Source organism: Pleuronectes platessa, chromosome 6, assembly GCF_947347685.1.
Source record: "Pleuronectes platessa chromosome 6, fPlePla1.1, whole genome shotgun sequence".
In the NCBI taxonomy this organism is placed as follows: domain Eukaryota; kingdom Metazoa; phylum Chordata; class Actinopteri; order Pleuronectiformes; family Pleuronectidae; genus Pleuronectes; species Pleuronectes platessa.
The window spans coordinates 6906741-6925150 of NC_070631.1; the positions used below are offsets into that span (position 1 = coordinate 6906741).

Here is an 18410-nt window from a genome sequence, read left to right on the forward strand (position 1 = left end):
CAGATATGCTAATGGAGGTCAGGGAGGATGGTCGGTGACATCAGGAAGGAAGGAGAAGAGACGGTAGTGGGAGTGGAATTAAGTTTTTAATTTAAATGATGGCATATGTTGTTCTTGGGAAATTAATAGACTTTATCCGTTATTGCCTTAACCACACAAGAGCCCCATAGCACCAATATGTGTGGGCAGATTGATTCACAGTATCAATAGCATGAAGTCTCGTTTTGATGATCAATAGGATTGATAACAAAATAAATGGATGCTTCAAATGTTAAATCAATGCCTGGACGTGTGATCTGTCTTCCTGGTACAGCACCATTTACATCTCTGCTGCTGTTGTGTGAGTCTAGTTTTTGGGGGTAAAGACTGTAGCTGAACATTTTCTTTGAGTATCTTAAAACACATATTAACAACTTGTTTAATCCTTTAAACTTACAGTTAAAAATGTAGACGAATGACTGGCTAAAGTTTTATCATACGCTAAGTATGAATATTACCTGAAACACCCTCTCCCTGTATCCGTGTAAAGACAAAGCCGAGTTGTACCCACATGTACCCTTGCCAGTTGAGTTTATTTTGGTCTCCTAGTGTGTTATTTTGGGCATTTTTGTTTTTGGCACCATATTGTGAAGCTGCTACCATCATCAGACTGTAGGTCACACATTCCTAGGAGATGGCACAAAAAGAAGTTCACTCTGATGCGGGAAAAATGACTTCAGTCTCATTTATTTGGTTTTGGAGAATTATAGTTAATGACCCTGAGGAATTAGGCTAAATCCACCGATCTTTCTGTTAGACACACTATGTTATCTGTATATTGGCCTTGAGTGAACTACTGTGGCCATGGCCTGGGAACACTCTATATTATCATTATTTCTCAAGGCAAAATAGACAACGTGCTGCCAACCTATCCAGTTTTTGATTCTCTCAAGGAGCCTTGAAGTTAATTAAATGACCCGAGTAACCATTTGTTCTTATTTGATAAAACTCCTGAAACTGAGAGATACAGCCTTGTGTTGTGTCATGGCTTTAAAAATACAGACATGTTGAATGTTAGATATCTTGCATAAAAAGTGTTGAATATTTCATGCTTATATATATTTATGCAGAGTTTGTTCCAAGTTCATTTAGTATTTCTCCCCCCAAAAAAACACAGATTTGCAAATGAACACCAGACGTATTTATTTAAATAAAGATTTAAAGATGAAAATGATGTTTGACAATAACAAATACAGAATTCAGCCAATAATTTAAACCTTGATGGGCAACATGACACCAACATTTGTTTAGCTCTAGTAACATTCTTTCCAGGGAATTAAGAAGCAGGATATGTACAACAAATCATCAACAAAATGGGCAAGAAAGAAAAAATAAAATTCAGGACATGTGCAGGTCTCGCAAAAATCTTAAAAAGCATCGAATGGAAGAACTCAAAATATTAAAAAGAATTAAATATAATAAAAAAAACTGTAGTCAGCAGTGACTTTTATCACTGTGCCGCAGGATGCTGTTAAAACACGTTTAGCTACAGTAGTGAGGAAGATCATCAGCTCAGAGATTTTTACAGAAACTTTCAATAATTGTAATTAATTATTCAATCCATTACTTGTCAGTTTTTACCATAGAGATAGATCTCACATTGTAAATATTTCTGGGAAAAACTGGAAAATGCGATATAATGTTTATTCTAGTCTATATCTTTCCGTCTGTGATTATTCCTTCAAGCTTTGATTAGTATTACATTGAATTATATGTGGTATCAAAAATCTTGACATTTATCTTAGTGAACCCTGAAACGTTTCATGTAAATAGAGTAAAATTTAAGTTGTTTAGTAAAACACGATCCTCTGGACAGAGCGAGTGAAATAATGTCTTCAGCAGAGACATGTTCTAAATGACCTGCGATTTCCAACAACCCACTCGGTTGCTGCCAGTACGGGGTCTTTAAACACAAGAAGAGATCTTAAGCTGCTCCCTGAAACGTCCACCCATCACCTTCGCTGTGGCTTCTGTCTAATGCTACAAGGTGAGGCGCCCTCTCCGAGAGCCATCCCCCCCCCCCCCCCCCCCACTCTCTGGGAGACACGAGTGCTGCTCACACTGTTGCCAGGCAACACATTAAATTCCAGTGTGCCGTAGATCCAGAGAAGTCCGGGCTTCTCGGTGCAGACCTACAAATCATCTAGTCCTCCATTAGCTGAGCTGTCAACAGCCACTAATGCCAGAAGACTCGAGCGAATACAAGAGCAACATCAACAGCTACAAAACCGTTGAAGACAACCACAAGCAAGAAGGAACATCCTAAAAAAATTTAAAAAAAACGTTATAAATGGAAAATGTCAGGAATACTCTGCAGGGAAGTTGAGAGATTTTTAAAAGCATAGAAATAAATAAAAAGAGAAATGGAAAAAAAAACTCAATTCAGGACCGGCCTGTAATTCGATGTAAAAACCCTCGCTCCACCAGCCCTTCTTCTCAGGGACATTTTGGGTGATGATCCAGATGTGGTGGGAATTAGATTTTAAGCCCCAGGAGTAGGTGGTAATACCCGGGATGGTGTGACGCTGTCCGCAATGCGCTTGTGGAATGATGGCAGAGCCGGCGTTGTGTCAGAGTCTGTTCCCCTTTCAGATAATCTTTCCTTACTGTTAACACTGTGGTTCCTGTAGCACCTTCCTCAGTCTCAGATCTTTGGTTAGGTTATGGTATGGTTAGGGTCACGTTAAGCATCTACTATGGCTGGGGTTAGAGATTTAGCTAAAGGTCATACTGGTTTTGAAACCAGCCAATCTTGCAAAAAAACACATGAACTGATATTCGGGAAACAACTTGGGGTAAATATGTGAATTTTTAGGTTTCAAGCAAAGATGTTAAGTCGTTGATTACAATACTTATGGTCCAATGAAAGGGGAATTTAGTCTTAGTCGTATTCACCCTAGTTCTGTCAGTTTTCAATCACTGAATCGCTCCAATCTGCACTGTTGGGTACAACGACCTACTCCCAATCCTCGGTATCTAAAGCCAACAATGCATCAAGGCATTAAATGGCTGCAGGAGCTTCTAAACCGACCGGTTTTCCAGTCTTGGGGAATAATACTACAACTACTACGAACAGTATGCTTAAAAAAAACTTTACCAGAACTCTGTAGCCATCTTTGCCTGAAGCTAGCAGCCCGAGGCTACTTTAGCCACTATTAGCATAATCTCTATAGACAGATCCTGAATATGTGTGAAAAAGGAGCCGAGTTGGATTGTTCAGAGTTTTGGGTGAATGGAAGATGGAGTCTTGGCCCGGATATCAGCTGTCTACACCGGAGGCCCCCAAAATATAGGCCTTTGAGCCCAGAGGCTAATGAGATTGCTAGGAGCATGAGGCCCCCAAACCACAGCTGAACTCTCAGCAGGGGAGTTGCAGTGTAAGTAATGTAGGTGCCAAGCTTTGGAAAAGTGTGAAACAGAGAGGATGATTACTCAGGTTGTGCAGCATCAGTTTCTACCTGGAGCGTGTTGAAGCATGGTGAGCTCACGAGACACCGACAGTCCAAATTAACTATTACTCTTTAAATATCCATGAGGCAGCAGATTCAAACAAGGAACTTTTATGGCTCATTAAAATAAACCCACCACGATTTGAAATATTTGTTTTTATCTTTTATAGACTGAGAAATGTTGATTTAGATGTTTGTATTTAAAACTGATATCCATTAAGCTGCTAAAGCAGGAGGGAGTAGTTAGATGAGGCATCATTGACGCAACACTGCTCAAATCAAGGCTTATTGTTAATAACACTGAACAATTGAGTCTGCTGTGGTGATGGGGGATCTGATAAAACATGTCCATGGCCCAGATTCTGTTTGCATTTGTGACAGAGCAAGTCATCCCAACGCTGTTTAGTGGCTCAGGTGAGTGCTGAGTCACATTGCTCCTTCAGAGGTGCTCGCAGGTCGTCCTCCCACCGCCTTTGCAAGTGAAAACTCTGCTTGCCAAATCCCTCCCGTCGCTCTACCCCTTGTTTCTCCACTGTCAGCTTTAATTCCCAAACGAAACACTGCGAGGGTTCCAGCTGGAGGAATTTTCTTTTTTCGTCAAGGGCCTCGGTTTAAAATTACGCAGGCCGCATATATCCTGCGATGTCAGATTTTACATTTCATCCAGTCACTCAGCCCGTGTTGTGACCTTAAAGAGACATTCAAATCAAAAGACGGATGGGAAAGGGCTCCACTCTCAGAATTTCCAATGGGTCTCATCAGGGTAATGCAGTGTTTACAACCACGTCCCCCATAGCAGAGAGGAGGCACTGACCTTATTTGAGCTGACTCCATCACAGCCACCTTTAAGTGAGGGGAGCAGCTATGCACCTTCAAGTGCCGGTTAGGCCCTCTTTGTACAGGATTATCTAATTTGATCAGGAATTTTTGCAACCTCAAACATTTTTCACTCTGTCCCTGCGCTGACTGCTGGTGACAGGTCATGGTGAAAAGTTCAGTGTCAGAGTTGACTATGGAGATTGCATCCGTGGTTTTTTTGAAGTGGTGGAGGGAGTTTGGGCTGCAAAGGAGAGAGAGGGGCTTTGTAGAAATCCACATCGTTGCTCTCTCTCCCTTGCACACCCTGCGTCCTTCGTACAGTATACAGTGGTTTGCTTGTCCTTGCTTTATGAGCATGATCCCCGCAGTCTTCACATGATGGAGCAACTCTTGGACTTGTCCTTGCTGAAGGCTGAGGAGAGCAGCTCTGTCTTGCTGGGCAGGTGGAGGAGTCGCTTGGAGAGGCGGCGGATGGGGCTGGGTTTACTGGCAGGCGGGAGTTTGTTCATGCAGGCCTGAGCGGCGGTACGGAAAACACTGTGGACGCTCTTCTCTGACGTGAAGGCCGAGCACTCCAGGTAAGTCTCCGCTCCGAGCTGCTTGGCCATGGACGAGCCCTACGTAGTGAGGGGGAAAATATAGGTATGAGAAATTAATGAGAGTGAGCTGGATGTGCAGAAGGTAACAGGAGACAGATACCTAAACCATCACAATGGGAGAAAGAGTAGTCAGGGCACAAACCTGTTCATGGGAGATGGGACTCTGTTTCTGATTGGACAGCTCCATGCGTGTGCATACATCCGTGCGCAGGTCCGTCTTACAGCCTATTAGCAGGATCCGTGTGCTCGGGCAGAAGTCCTGGATCTCTACTTTCCACTTTCCAAGTAGAAATAAAAAGAGATGTCACCAGACTGTCAACGGAAGTGTGAAATGGAGGAGCACCCACTACTGATGGAGGAGGCTGCCACCTTTAGATGATTTCATGGAGACACAGTCTTTAATAGAGCTGTCCATACCTTCTTCAGAGCACCGTCGACTGTGTCCGGTCGGCTGATGTCGAAGCACAAGAGCACGGCATCTGAGTCGCTGTAACACAGGGGTCTGACGTTGTCGTAGTAGGGAGAACCTGAAATGACATATCCGACAAAGAATTGTTAAGTTTTAGTTTTATGAATGTGTAGTTTAAAAAGCTGAAAAAACTGAATCAGCGTAAACACAAGCAAACACATTCAAATCTGCCAAACCATATGGATCTGCATAAAAATGGAGGACTTGACTGCTCCTTAAAAGTGAAGCCAAATTGGCATTAAATACGCTTCTCAATGATTTTTCTCTGATTAAGAGCCATAATAACTTTGGTCAGATGTAGATTTGGCTTTAAGAGAGAACATCAACAAGCCAATCGAATGGGAGACTACGGCCCTATTGATCAGAGTCATGATTTTTGCTCAATGTGTTTGTGAAGATAAAAGATTTTTAAAATGATGAATTGTGCAAAATTTAAGGAAACCAGTGCAACAACCAACAAGTTATCATCTGTTTAACTTCCATCTTAAGTTTGGTGAAGCCTTCTATAATCTAAATAATTAGAGAAAGGAGTTCAGCACAACGCTTTTTAATGTTTGCCTCCTTCATTCATACCTGAGCTGCAGTATTGATGGGGTCAGTACTGTATGTTCTCACTTCTCAGACAAGAACAATTATATCTTTATATTCCAGTGGTGTATCATTTCCATCCACCACTTGCACTACAGAGGCCCTATTACGCTGATCCACTGCATGATTAACTTCACTCAGACAATCGACCCTAATATAATAAATATGACACCTTAGTGAGGAGAATGTGAATCATGGTGTTAAGGAAATTTCCATCTCTGCAGTTATGTGGAAGTTCTCTAACTCTCAGGAAGATTCCGGTGCTAAAAACAGACTGACAGGATGTCCGCTCTCTATTGTCTTCCCTCTGCCACCTAATCACTCCCCCCACACACCAACACTAAGATTTAATTTCCTGCTCCTGTCCTCGGGGGCCAAATGTGCACCAGAAGCATTCCTCGCAAATAAAAGACAATATAATTATACCAGGAATAGATACTTCTAATAAGCCTCAACCGGAATTAACTAACAATCACGTTATCTTGATGAGTCTGGCTCTGGAGACGGTTATGATTGCGTTTTTTTAACTTTAATATCATGACCGAGTGAACCGAGCCCTTCTAGTTTACTCAGTCTTTGACTTAACTCTGCAAAGTAGGACGACTTATACAACTAAAATCTATCAATAACTTTTCTTTTAGTGGAAATCAAAGCAGCCGTCACATAACTGTCCAAGGTGATGTAAGAGGAGGCAGAGAGATTTAAAGAGCACACAACTTCTGCACCTACCAACGCCCACACATCAGCAGCCCCCTGCCTGGACACACAAACACACACACACAGATATATGCACATACACACAACCCGTACAGTTGAGCAAACATTAGCTGAAGGAGTAGGGGTGGGCGATCAAATTTATATTGAGATCTATCTTGAAGACATCCACAACCTACGTTTCAAGAAAAGAGTAAAGATCGTGACATTTAAAAAGAGAAATTCCTCCGAAGATGCCAGATCATGCATTGGCGAGAACCCGACTCTCTGTCTGTCATCTTTAAAGTACATTGGCTTCACCCGGTAGTGAAGCATTAGCCAGAGCTAGCTGTGTGCAATTAGGCAACACGTTACAGTAGATTTATCATAAACTTCATGATAAATTGATAAATTAAAAAGATAGAATAGCAGATGAATCCATTTTGACTTTTATAATTAGGACAGATGGAGCAATGTCATGATGATAATAAAGTTGGAGTGTGAAAAATAAAAATGAAGACTGACAGGAACTTCTTACTTTGTGTGTATGTGTATTGCAAGTGTAAATATGTCTTATGTAATTTTTCCTCTGGAAACGGTGACTGTCCAGAAAGTTTTCTTATTCGTGGCAGATAAACGGACAAACCTACATTAGTTCAGTGTCGGTCTTTGTTACACAATTGCTTTTTTAACGCAGCACACACCATAAGGCAGGAAGGAGGTCATGCGTATCTTTTCTCTCAGTATCCCTCACTTGTGCCTTCTGTTCACAGCGACAGTACGACACACACACACACGTACACATAGTAAGACAGGACACACACACACACACACAGTCACTTGCCCACAGACTTCCACCCCCTGCATGGATGAGGCTTCCCCCTTTCCCCTGTGAAACCTCTACAGGCCAACTGGCATAGCTCCACTTCCTCTGAGCACAATGCCTCGGCCGATACTGTTATGAAAGAAATCTATAATGCAGCTGATAGCTTATCCCTTTGCTCCTACTTATATAATTTTTCTGTATGTTTAAGGTCATCATGTCAGTAGGCCACTGATATCAACCTATCCACACAGCTCACAACACATTTTCAATACAGCAATGCCAAACAGACATTTAACACATTTGGAATCCAAAATCCAAAGCAGAACTTTGACTAGCTAATGATTATTTTATAAAAACAACAAAGTGTATAAAGTAAATGGTCAAGATGGTGTCTTCAGATGCCAAATGTTAGTAAAATACTTTAACTTTCCACTATCCAATATCTCACAATATTACAAAAATGAAACAAAGGAAAAACATCTGTTGATCCGACCCCTGATCCAGATCTGCACCAACATTTGAATGAGCTCTTCCCTGGGGACATGCCTCACAAAATTGTAGGTAGTTTTCGCATCATGCTGCTAACTAACAACTAAACAGACACAGACAAACATGCAACTTCCATGGTGGAGGTAATGATCATTAGCATCAAACATTGTTGAATTAATGACAATACAAATTGCCAGACAAAAAGCTGTTAATTAGCCCTAAGTACATATTTAATTAAATTGGTTATCTTTCTCAAACTCTGCCTGTTTGTCTTTCGTTGTGAGAATTTAATTAATCCACATTTTCAATCATTTAAAGGTCTCCATGTGTAGAACTATTCTGCTGTAGGTACTATACTGTGAATCTGGGGCCCCGGTTTCTCTTTGAGTTACCCAGTTTGGGTTTATTTCTCAAGCCTGCCACTCACTCCCTGAATGTGACCAGATTTCACACTGTTGTGAAAAGGAGCTTAACTGCATCAAAACAGGACTGACAGATAGTGACGCCTGAGTAAACAACAACACTGTGAGTAGGACAAAGGAGCCGAGGGGGCTTCTCTCCAGACTCACTGTCTCATCGTGAGGGTAAACAAGTTCCCCAAATTAACCTATGAATACAGTACTGAAACTGATGGCTTCAAACTCTGCTCGGACGCAAAACATTGACAGACTGGGTGGCTTTGAGATACTGTGAGAGGCAGACGGTTTAATTCCACAAAAGTGCCAGGATCCTCACCTGATGTGTCCCAGAGACTGAGCTCCACTCGCTGGTCTTCAAGCTCCAGGCAGGATGTGTAGTTCTCAAACACAGTCGGGACATACGTCTAGAAATGGACCATTAAAAGAAGGAGTTAGGGATTATTTTCAACTTGTTTTTTCAAATCACAAACTCACATGATAACTCATTAACTTATTCATAGGCCTGCTTGAATAAAACCCAAACATTATGCTAAGGAAAATGCTTCTTTATCAGTCAGTATTGATAATAATCATACCTTTTTCAAATTTAAAGACTTTTTGTGGTCTTTAACTCTCCTTAATGGGTAGAGAATCACAAATACTTGATAAACATTTATATTTTATATATGGGACTTTGGTTATACTGCTATCGATGAAAATTATATTGTTTTATTGCCCAGTCCTACTTATCCATTATTTAGTAGTGAGAACAAATCCCCATGGGGAGGCTGACCAACAGCAAAAGGTATGGAATGTTTGATAGTACAAGATCGGATACAAGATTCATCGGTTCAGCAAATTGTATATCTCTTATTAACACTGGTTTATTCCCAGTCTGTAAGTATAACTCAAACAATCTTTACAACACCAATCCAATATAGTATTAATCGTGCCATGGGAGTTACTTTACATAAAATAGTATATTAAAACGTATCAATAGCTTTAAATATAGGAGCACTTATCCATGCATTATTGGAATAAGAAGTATAATACAGGAGCAGGGAGACAATGAACTGCTTCTACTATTAAAGACATATTAATTGATCATAGTTGCTTTAATGAACTGTACAATAGCACAATCGATGCTACAGTAACTGCAGGCACTTCATCATTATAGAAAGCTCCTACCTCTGGGTAACAGTCCTTGGCCAACACTTGTAACATCGCTGTCTTCCCGCATTGGACGTCTCCCACTAGGACCAGTTTACACCTCGCTACAAAAGGCTGGGGTAGTCTTCTCTCCTTCATGGTGGGGAGTGATGGCATAAAGGTGGAATACCAGTGGTTGCAAGAAGTGATAGAATGAGTCCTTCTGCCTCCAGCTTGGTGTGTCAGTGAGGGAGAGAGCAGCAGTGAGTGAGGGAGGGAGAGACACTGCTGAAGTTTATAATGAGGCTCCAACCAATGAGAGGAGGAAGAGGAAGAGGGGGACGAGGAGGAGGAGGGGGCAGAGCTGCAGGGCTGCAGGGCTGTGGCCAGGTTTTATAAATATTAAAGTCCTGTTGAGTCCCCTCCATGCACCACCTCAACTCAACCACCCTCACACCTCCACTGCAAGACAAAGACGAGGACATTCTTTCAAATATTTGGCTTCTTCATACTTTAATTGTTCAGTTATTCTGTTTAAATTATTCAGACATTTAGCAAACAGTGTAAAGAATACTAAGTGTGTGAAGGTTTTTGATTCACAAAATGGAATATAGACTCCCTGCAGACAGAAATAGACAAATTCACACACATACACACATCTTAAGATTCAATGATTTACATGTACTTGCTTTTTGTTACCATAAGGAAGACAAGTCCCCATAACGTGACACCATTTTGCTTTTTCATCCTCTGGTTTTATTACACAATCTTTTTTCATATTTGTTATGTTTACATTGTCTCAACATAAGGTTCCTCCACACACTAATGTTCATAATTATTATTTGCTAATCTACACTCTTAATTAATTCATCCTCCAGTTTATTTTGGAAAAATGGCCATCACTATACCTCAGAGCCCAAAATACCACAATCTTTTTTGTGAAACCTCATGATGGACAGCTGAGACTCAAAGTGTGTGCATGTATTCGCACACGCACACATTATCGCTATTGGCTCCAAATGTGCATGATAGCAGCTTTTGTATCCGGGATATTACTTTGTTAGTTTGTGAATGCAGCACAGATCCATGTTTTTAGAGTATACTGACTAAAGATGTCATTAAATGTCACAATCTCACGTAGATTGTGGACAAAGCAGTCTGCAACAAAACAAACACCATAAGAATGCAGTGAAGTTTCAGGAGATTTTCATTCTTGATTCCTCTTCATGGAAAAATTCATGTGCCTTTGTCTCAAGGCCTAAATCTACTTTTATTTACAGTTGATATAGAAACACCCAAAAGGGTAAAAGATTTGTAGATATTTGTTTGCATTGCTTCTTTTCATCTCCAGCACTTTGTGTTTGTGAAAACCAGAAGTAATCAGGAAGTATCTGTAGTCTCACTCAATATGTTTTGTCTTATCGTGATATCTTCTTTGTACTGTCGTAGTCGTTACTCAAATGATAAACCCACTGACAATGGCAATGTCTGTGAAAAGGTCTGAGGCATGAAGGTAAACAGAAATCTATCAGAATTTATCTCTCACTCTTTCTATCGTGTATATTTTAGATGTTTATCCTCCAATCCAAATGTCGTGTGGGGATGTAAATTATTTTTACATGAAGCGTATGAGTGACTTCACATATGTTTCTACAACATGTAGCATGTAGCGTGTGGGGGCTGAGCGCTGCCTGCAAACCCCAAGTACATGACAGATGGCTTCATCAATCTGAAGTGTAACAGGGGTTTTGAGAGTGTCAGCCATTTGGGGAGCAAGTGGAGCGTGGCGGGTTGTGCCGAACGTAAATGGAAGCAACCGCTCATCTGTCACAGAGGGCTCTTTGATGCCATTAACGTAAAGCGTGAAACTCTGCACCGGCATGTGGACTGCACCTGCTGCCTGGTGCAGAGATAAACCAGGTAAAATGTTGCTTGCTTCACCGAAATTTCTACCTATGTGCTCTGCTCTATTGTCTCTACATAGGAAATATGTTACCCTTATAGATGCAGACACTTACACACAACTACTTCAACCTTTCACACCCTCAAGCTCCCGTTCTGCCTCTTGCTGTATCTTTAAGTCTGATTTTCAAAACATCGAGTTACAGACAGTTTATCAAAATGAATTCAGTCATTCCCTTTCTCCAATGTGGAAAAAACCCTGTCTTTCATTTTGTTATAATAATTGTATATGTAAACATTGTTCAGTGTTTAGCACTGTTGCCTCCCAGCAAAGAGAGTTACTGGTTGCATGTTCTCCCCATGTCTATTTGGGTTTGTTTGGGGGGGTGTACTTCAGCTTCCGCCAACAGTATCTAGTTACTGCACTGACATAAGAATAGGATCAATATTTTGATGTAAGTAAGTAAGCAGTATGTCCCAAAATGTTGAGTTATTTCCAAAAAGATAATTTATACTAGAGATACTGAACAGTCATTCCTTATTATGAAACTACTAGAGTTTAAGAAAGTTTCCATGATTTGGGCTTTTTGAATCAGTACCATCGAACACAGTCATTCAACATTTGCTCATGTGTTAAGTTGATTGTGTTTTAGAGGTTTCCTACTGAACTCTGTGTCATCTGTGTTATCCTGATGCGAAGTGACAGCAGTCTGAGATGGTTGCCCACTCTGGTCATCTGAAGACGCGGGGAGTTTTTTTTTGTATTCCTGAAACTATGACTCTTCATGTACAGCTAACATATTGACCTATAGGGCTGGCTAACATGCTCTGTGGGCACCTGACGATTGTCTGACCTAGATTTATCAAGTACTGGGTGAAAGGTGCTTTTTTTACCCCTTGTTTCACTTTTACCTAACTCCCCCTACTGACATTTAGTGTTTGTGTGTGTGTGTGTGCGTGTGCGTGTGTGTGTGTGTATATGTCAACATACAGTGATGCTAGAGAAGAGACAGACAGAAAGGCATTAATCCCAAATCCAACTGTAATCATCTTTGAGAAAAGGACCCAAAAATGAAAAACCCATCACAACCCCAATGCCTTGCAGCTGAACAATTTGCATAATTCGAGTATGACGTGGTTGAGAGCTCTCGCATTATGTAGATCAGGGTACGAATAAAGAGTATTAACATAAACACAAGTGCAATCATGAGGTGGAAATGTATTGCTGTGCACAGTTACGGTCAGACCAATACCGGCCTGTTAATTGCTGTTGAACATGCCACAGCTTACTGATGCTGCATGCAAAGGAGAAATTGGCTCATTATCATACATTTAGTGCAAAGGTATTTCTTATGGTTATGCTAAAAAACTAGGTGAAATCAGCAGTCGAGGATTGTCCCCACTCTCAGCATCTATCTGTCTGACAGTTGTAGAAAGGATGATAATAGATGATAAATAAATGGAGAGAATAATAGTGGTGGTGGCTTGGTGTGCCAGTTCTCTAAAAGGATATTTACACACAAATAAGGTTGTTGAAATCATAGAGAGCGGTTCCAACAATACAAGTCATGAGATGAGACCGAATTGATAATATTATAGAGCCCATCATATCGAGGCAAATGTGTGGTAAAACTGTACATAGGGTTTTTTTTTCATATCAAAAGTACAATAACTGACAAGAGCTCTTAACGCTGCCCAGCTCTCGACCTTCAGTCTGAACAGCGCCACTTCAGGGAGATAGGGTTTCAGAGTGGCTGCATGAAAACATAGAAGTAAAGCCACATTATTGCTGAGCAGAAGAGGGGCACACCGGCTTTTGTTCGGCGCGCAAAAAGTGCCCTTTTCAAATGGCAGAGCAGAGCTTGAACCATGCACTTTGCATGTACCTGCACTCGTATCAGACAGAGGAGGTCATAAATTAATTTTGACCAAAAGAAACCAAAGAAGGACTTGTGTGGTCTCTCTCTAAACCCTGGTTCACTTATAATTACACTCATGATGCTGAATGTTAGTGGTCTTATTGTAATCTCGGAAAAATCTGTGAAGAAGAATTAAAGTGGCATTTATTTGCAAATTCCAGGAAAGTGGAGCTAAATGTACCAAACCTGACACTATTGTGATGACATCGTACCGCCCTCTATAGGTGGGGAACAGAAAATGCAGTGCATAAAGAGCGGAATGTTTTTTGATGGAGTAAGCGTCGATTACTTCTCTGTGGTATCTAAAAAGAGGATGTTGCAGTAAAATACTTCTAGATTACAGGAACTGTAAGATGACGGTTCCTTTTTGATAATAATAATACATTTTACTTATAGGCACCTTTCATAGAAACTCAAGGCAGATATAGAAAACAGAACAAAAAAAACATTAAAAAAAGATGAATAAAATGAACATTGAATAAAACATTATGTTGGTTGCCCAGATGGAAAACAATCAGACTGAATATGCCAGATTAAAAAGATGGATAAGATAAGTGTGAATTGTAGTTTGTAAATCAAACTTTAATGGAGATTGAGAAAAATATGATCTGTGTTCACATAACAAAGTAGTGATGAAAACAAAATATCATATTTATATATAAATGTAGGAAATGTAGCTCAAGTGCTCTTCTTATTCTTTACCTGATTTTGTATTTTAAAATATTAATTTGAATAATTTACACAGTTGAGTACATTATAGCATTGTTTTTGTATTTATTTCATTGTTTGATTAAAAGGGAAACTTGCACCAGAGTCAAAAGAAATTACTACATTTCCCATAATCCCTCATATCCCGGCAGCACGTCACTTCCGCCCCTCTGTTCGTCGCAGGACAAATACTACAAGATTCAGTAAAGTGACAACTGACGTTATATAAGCTCCTCACAGTGACGTCACACTTCTTCATCACACATAAAGCATATTTCATCTCGATTTCCGCTCACTCGTCATATTTTCTTCTGCAGTTTGATCAAAGATCTTCTCCTTTAAAAGTCACTTCCTGGATTTTGATGACGACATCGTCTCCTCCTCTTCTCATTGGTTGTGTCCGCTGCTTATGCGTTTTTTCCCGCGTTGTTCACCAACACACAGACGCTGGGAGTCGCGGGAAAGTTTAACGCTGTTTTTACACGTTCACCGGAGAAGCGTGCTCACCACCGGGAGATGCCTTCCTCCGGTTACGACTCGGGCTGCCTGCCGGATCTCCTGCCGCTGTATTACCGCCGCCTCTTCCCCTTCTCTCAGTACCACCGCTGGCTCAACTATGGAGGAGGTGACTGACAGGGATTAGACAGGACAGTGACATCCCGTTAGCTTATTGTTAGCTAACTAAACTATCCTCCTGATGTTTGTGACTTTGTGACACAGCTGTTGTCGGTTGGTTTGTTTTCCTGTTAAACATTGAGACACTCAGTTATCAGTTTATTAGTCACACCTGGCTGAAACCGATGCATTGTGTGGTGCTGTTGATATTTAATAAGTTGGCCTGCTTCAGTATTTATGGTCAATCTCTCACAGCATAAGCAAGAACACACAGTTGTTCATCACAAACAGCTCATTGAAAGGCCTCATTTCATTAGATGATGTTCATATTTTAGTAGGTGTTCTTAAACTGACCACTGAACGTATTTGTTGCTGTAGGGTTAAGGACAAAAGAGAGTAACCATGTCATGTCTCCAATACCTTTATATCAATAGAGTTGGTTAAGTAAAAGAAGCACCTGTGGATAGAATGCAATACAGTTCAACATCAACACAAACTTTATCTAAGTGATCTTGTGATTGAGTAAACAATGAGTTTTAGCAAAGTCTGCCTAATAAACTGGTGACTGACTGTCTGAGAGGTTAATCTGTTGTTTCTTTTTTGAACCTCAGTGCAGAAGAACTACTTTCACAACCGGGAGTTCTCCTTCACCCTCAAAGATGACATCTACGTACGCTACCAGTCGTTCACCACGCAGAGCGAGCTGGAGAAGGAGATCCAGAAGATGAACCCCTACAAGATTGACATCGGAGCAATATACAGTCACAGGGTGAGATTGCTTGTTCCTATCAGATGCACTCGTACAGGACTCTGTCTCTGCAGGAGCCTTTGCTGTTTGTGCAGGAACATTTAAAGATAATGTTGTCTGTTTGTCGCCCACAGCCAAACCAACACAACACAGTGAAGTCGGGAAGCTTCCAGGCACTGGAGAAGGAGCTGGTGTTTGATATTGATATGACAGATTATGATGATGTCAGGAGCTGTTGCAGGTAAATGGATTATAAGGTTAACTTTAGCTGACGTTCAAATATGTCTTATTGTCCTTAATTACCATCCATTTTTCATTACTTAGACTATTTAACTCAACATATTCTGACAAAAACTTTTATTTTAGTGCTGCAGATATTTGTTCCAAGTGCTGGACCCTGATGACCGTTGCTATTCATATCCTGGATAGAGCTCTTCGAGGTTTGTTTGCCTTTTGATTTTGTGTCCAGCCATCTGCTTGTGTTATTTATATTTGTGGCAAAATTAACATGAAGCACTTACTTTGTATTATGTGACATTCCAGAGGACTTTGGTTTCCAGCACCTGTTGTGGGTTTATTCTGGCAGAAGAGGAGTTCATTGCTGGGTGTGTGATGAAGCTGCCAGGAAGCTCTCTGTAGCTGCACGCTCTGCTGTTGCAGAATACCTGAGCCTGGTGAAGGTAACAGCCTCTAGTGAATAATGAGGACATCTCTCATGACATAGTTTAGACCCAGACAGCCACCAAAGGCACTTGCTTAGCTCTTCTAAAGATGAATTTACGTTTTTTAAGCTGTGAGGAACAGTTTGCGGCTTGTATGTGCAAACCAGTCAGTACATTTTTTCTGCTGATTAACAGGGGGGTGACGAGACCGTGAAGAAAGTGGTGCTGACAGATCCTCTCCATCCTTTGATCAAGTAAGAATCTGATAGTTTGAAGCTGCTACTGTTTGTATTCTGTATTTTGTTGCGTCTTCAACTGTTTAAATTTCGTCTCAACAGAGAGTCTTTGTTGGTGGTGGAGAAATACTTTCCCCAGTATGCACTGCAGGATCAGGAGATACTGAGCCGCAAGGAGTCTGTGGACAAAGTGCTGGCAATGGTGCCTGAAGATATCCTTTTAACAGTTGGATGTGTATTCACGAGAACACGCACAGTGGAGCTGGTGGTTAAACAGCATTTTCTCTCTTGACCTTAACTCATCTCTTACATGTTAGAAAAGAATTGCAGCAGGACTTCCAGAATGAGAAGAAACCTGACAGTCGTTGGAAACTTATCAAGGATCAAGCCATTAGGAAACAGGTGTGTAATTTTCAATGTTTTACCCAAGGACATTTCAAGTTTTCTTAGACATTCCAAAAATGGCATTGTGACCAAGACACGGGCAGTGACACAGTCCCCATCTACTCCTCCAGGGCACCGTCAAGAAGGGTCAACACTTTGAGAAAGAAATCATGCTGCAGTATTGTTACCCACGGCTCGACGTCAATGTCAGTAAAGGTGTGAACCATTTGCTGAAGAGCCCCTTCAGTGTCCACCCCAAAACAGGTGAGTGCAGATCTAATGAGACAAAACCAAGCCTTCAATGGTGAACATGTCACTGACTGAATCTCACTGTGACTTTTCACTTCTAACTCGGTTCAGGACGCATTTCCGTTCCAATGGACCTCAAAGAATTAGAAACGTTCAACCCTTTTGATGTGCCCACAATCAGGTGAGCCATAACTTAAATGCCCTAGTGCTCTGTTGTGTGGACTGTCTGAGTCGATGTTGTGACTTCTCTTTTTTCCTAGTCTGATCTGTGAGGAGCTGGATCGGCCCAGAACAGGAGAAGAGGAGTCGGAGGACGTGAAGGAAAACGAGAAGGATTCAACAGAGAGACGAAAGATCAGAGGTGAAATTCTGAAAATCTGAGTGTCAGTCCTACTGCATCACATTGTTTTGCGTTACATATCATAGTGACAAATACTACTCACTCTGTTTACATAAGTAAAAAATATGGAATTATTAGACTTAATTAGTCATAGTGGAAGTTAAGGGTACTTGCTTCTTTAAAGTCCAAAACCTTACTTACAATATTTTGATTAAAGTGCATCTGAATATTTCCGTTAACTGATTTTTTTTACAGATTACAAAAGAACCAGTTTGGCAAAGTATGTGAAATACTTCGATCAGTTTCTGGATGGAATGGCTCGAACGTGGAAAGGAGAACTTCTCAAAAAGAGTGGTAGGTTTTAATTATGGTAGATTAAATGAGAGGTTTTACATACATGTTTCATCAGCATTCTTTTCTCCTTGTTTTTCTTTTAGATCTTGAGAAAGAATTCTGAACTGGATCAACGATCAGACAGTCGAACGATTTCTGATGGTGAACTGTTGTGGCTTCATGTTGTGGTGGAATATTGCCATTTTCTCAGAGAAACAGTCATTTTCAATTTCAAATGTTTTATTATACTCTTATCAGATTCAGTCATGATACGTTTATAAACTAAAGTTAGTTTGGGATTTTCTTTATATGTTCATTTTCAAATTTCCTACTTGTTGCTACTGTACAGTTATTTGTGAAAATAAATTTTGGTATACCTACTTTCATAAGCTTGTATTCTAATTACTCTGTTTTTATTGAACTCTATAATGTTTTATAAAAAATATTAGTCCATATTCAGTCAAATATAGAATATGGACTCTTATCAGCTCTTCTACTAATAATGTCATAAAGGAACGGTTTAAAATCTCTTTTTGGATTGTATCAGTTCAACTACATGCTTCCAACCATCACTAGTATGTTAATCTTTATTTTTTGTTTTATGAGTTGTCAACACAAGCATAGAACATATACTTTATTCCCCATCTGACAAATCTATTTGTTTCTAATCTGCTTTTATGAAAGCATTGACGTCATTCAGTGGTGCATTGTACATCGTGCATCCAGGGTACAGTGCTTAAAGGTTTGAGGTCTTGTTTGTCGGCAGGATTACACAAAAACCACTCAACGGATTTCC

At 40.5% G+C, this 18410-nt stretch overlaps 2 protein-coding genes across 2 annotated transcripts; one reads left to right on the forward strand and one right to left on the reverse strand.

Moving 5' to 3' along the window:
- Positions 1-2081: 2081 nt before the first annotated feature.
- Positions 2082-9782, reverse strand: LOC128442946 (rho-related GTP-binding protein Rho6). The gene is made up of 5 exons (XM_053425596.1): positions 9558-9782; positions 8707-8794; positions 5324-5433; positions 5049-5183; positions 2082-4924 (listed from the first exon to the last, which is right to left on the reverse strand). The coding sequence occupies exons 1-5, from the start codon at positions 9693-9695 to the stop codon at positions 4679-4681; spliced, it is 717 nt and encodes a 238-aa protein (XP_053281571.1). The 5' UTR covers positions 9696-9782; the 3' UTR covers positions 2082-4678.
- Positions 9783-14394: 4612 nt separating this feature from the next.
- Positions 14395-17994, forward strand: prim1 (DNA primase subunit 1). The gene is made up of 13 exons (XM_053425595.1): positions 14395-14672; positions 15274-15431; positions 15545-15651; positions 15777-15850; positions 15954-16090; positions 16268-16326; positions 16411-16520; positions 16619-16710; positions 16824-16956; positions 17053-17122; positions 17202-17302; positions 17537-17635; positions 17719-17994. Exons 1-13 carry the CDS (start codon positions 14564-14566, stop codon positions 17736-17738), a joined length of 1269 nt encoding a protein of 422 aa, XP_053281570.1. The 5' UTR covers positions 14395-14563; the 3' UTR covers positions 17739-17994.
- Positions 17995-18410: the final 416 nt, after the last annotated feature.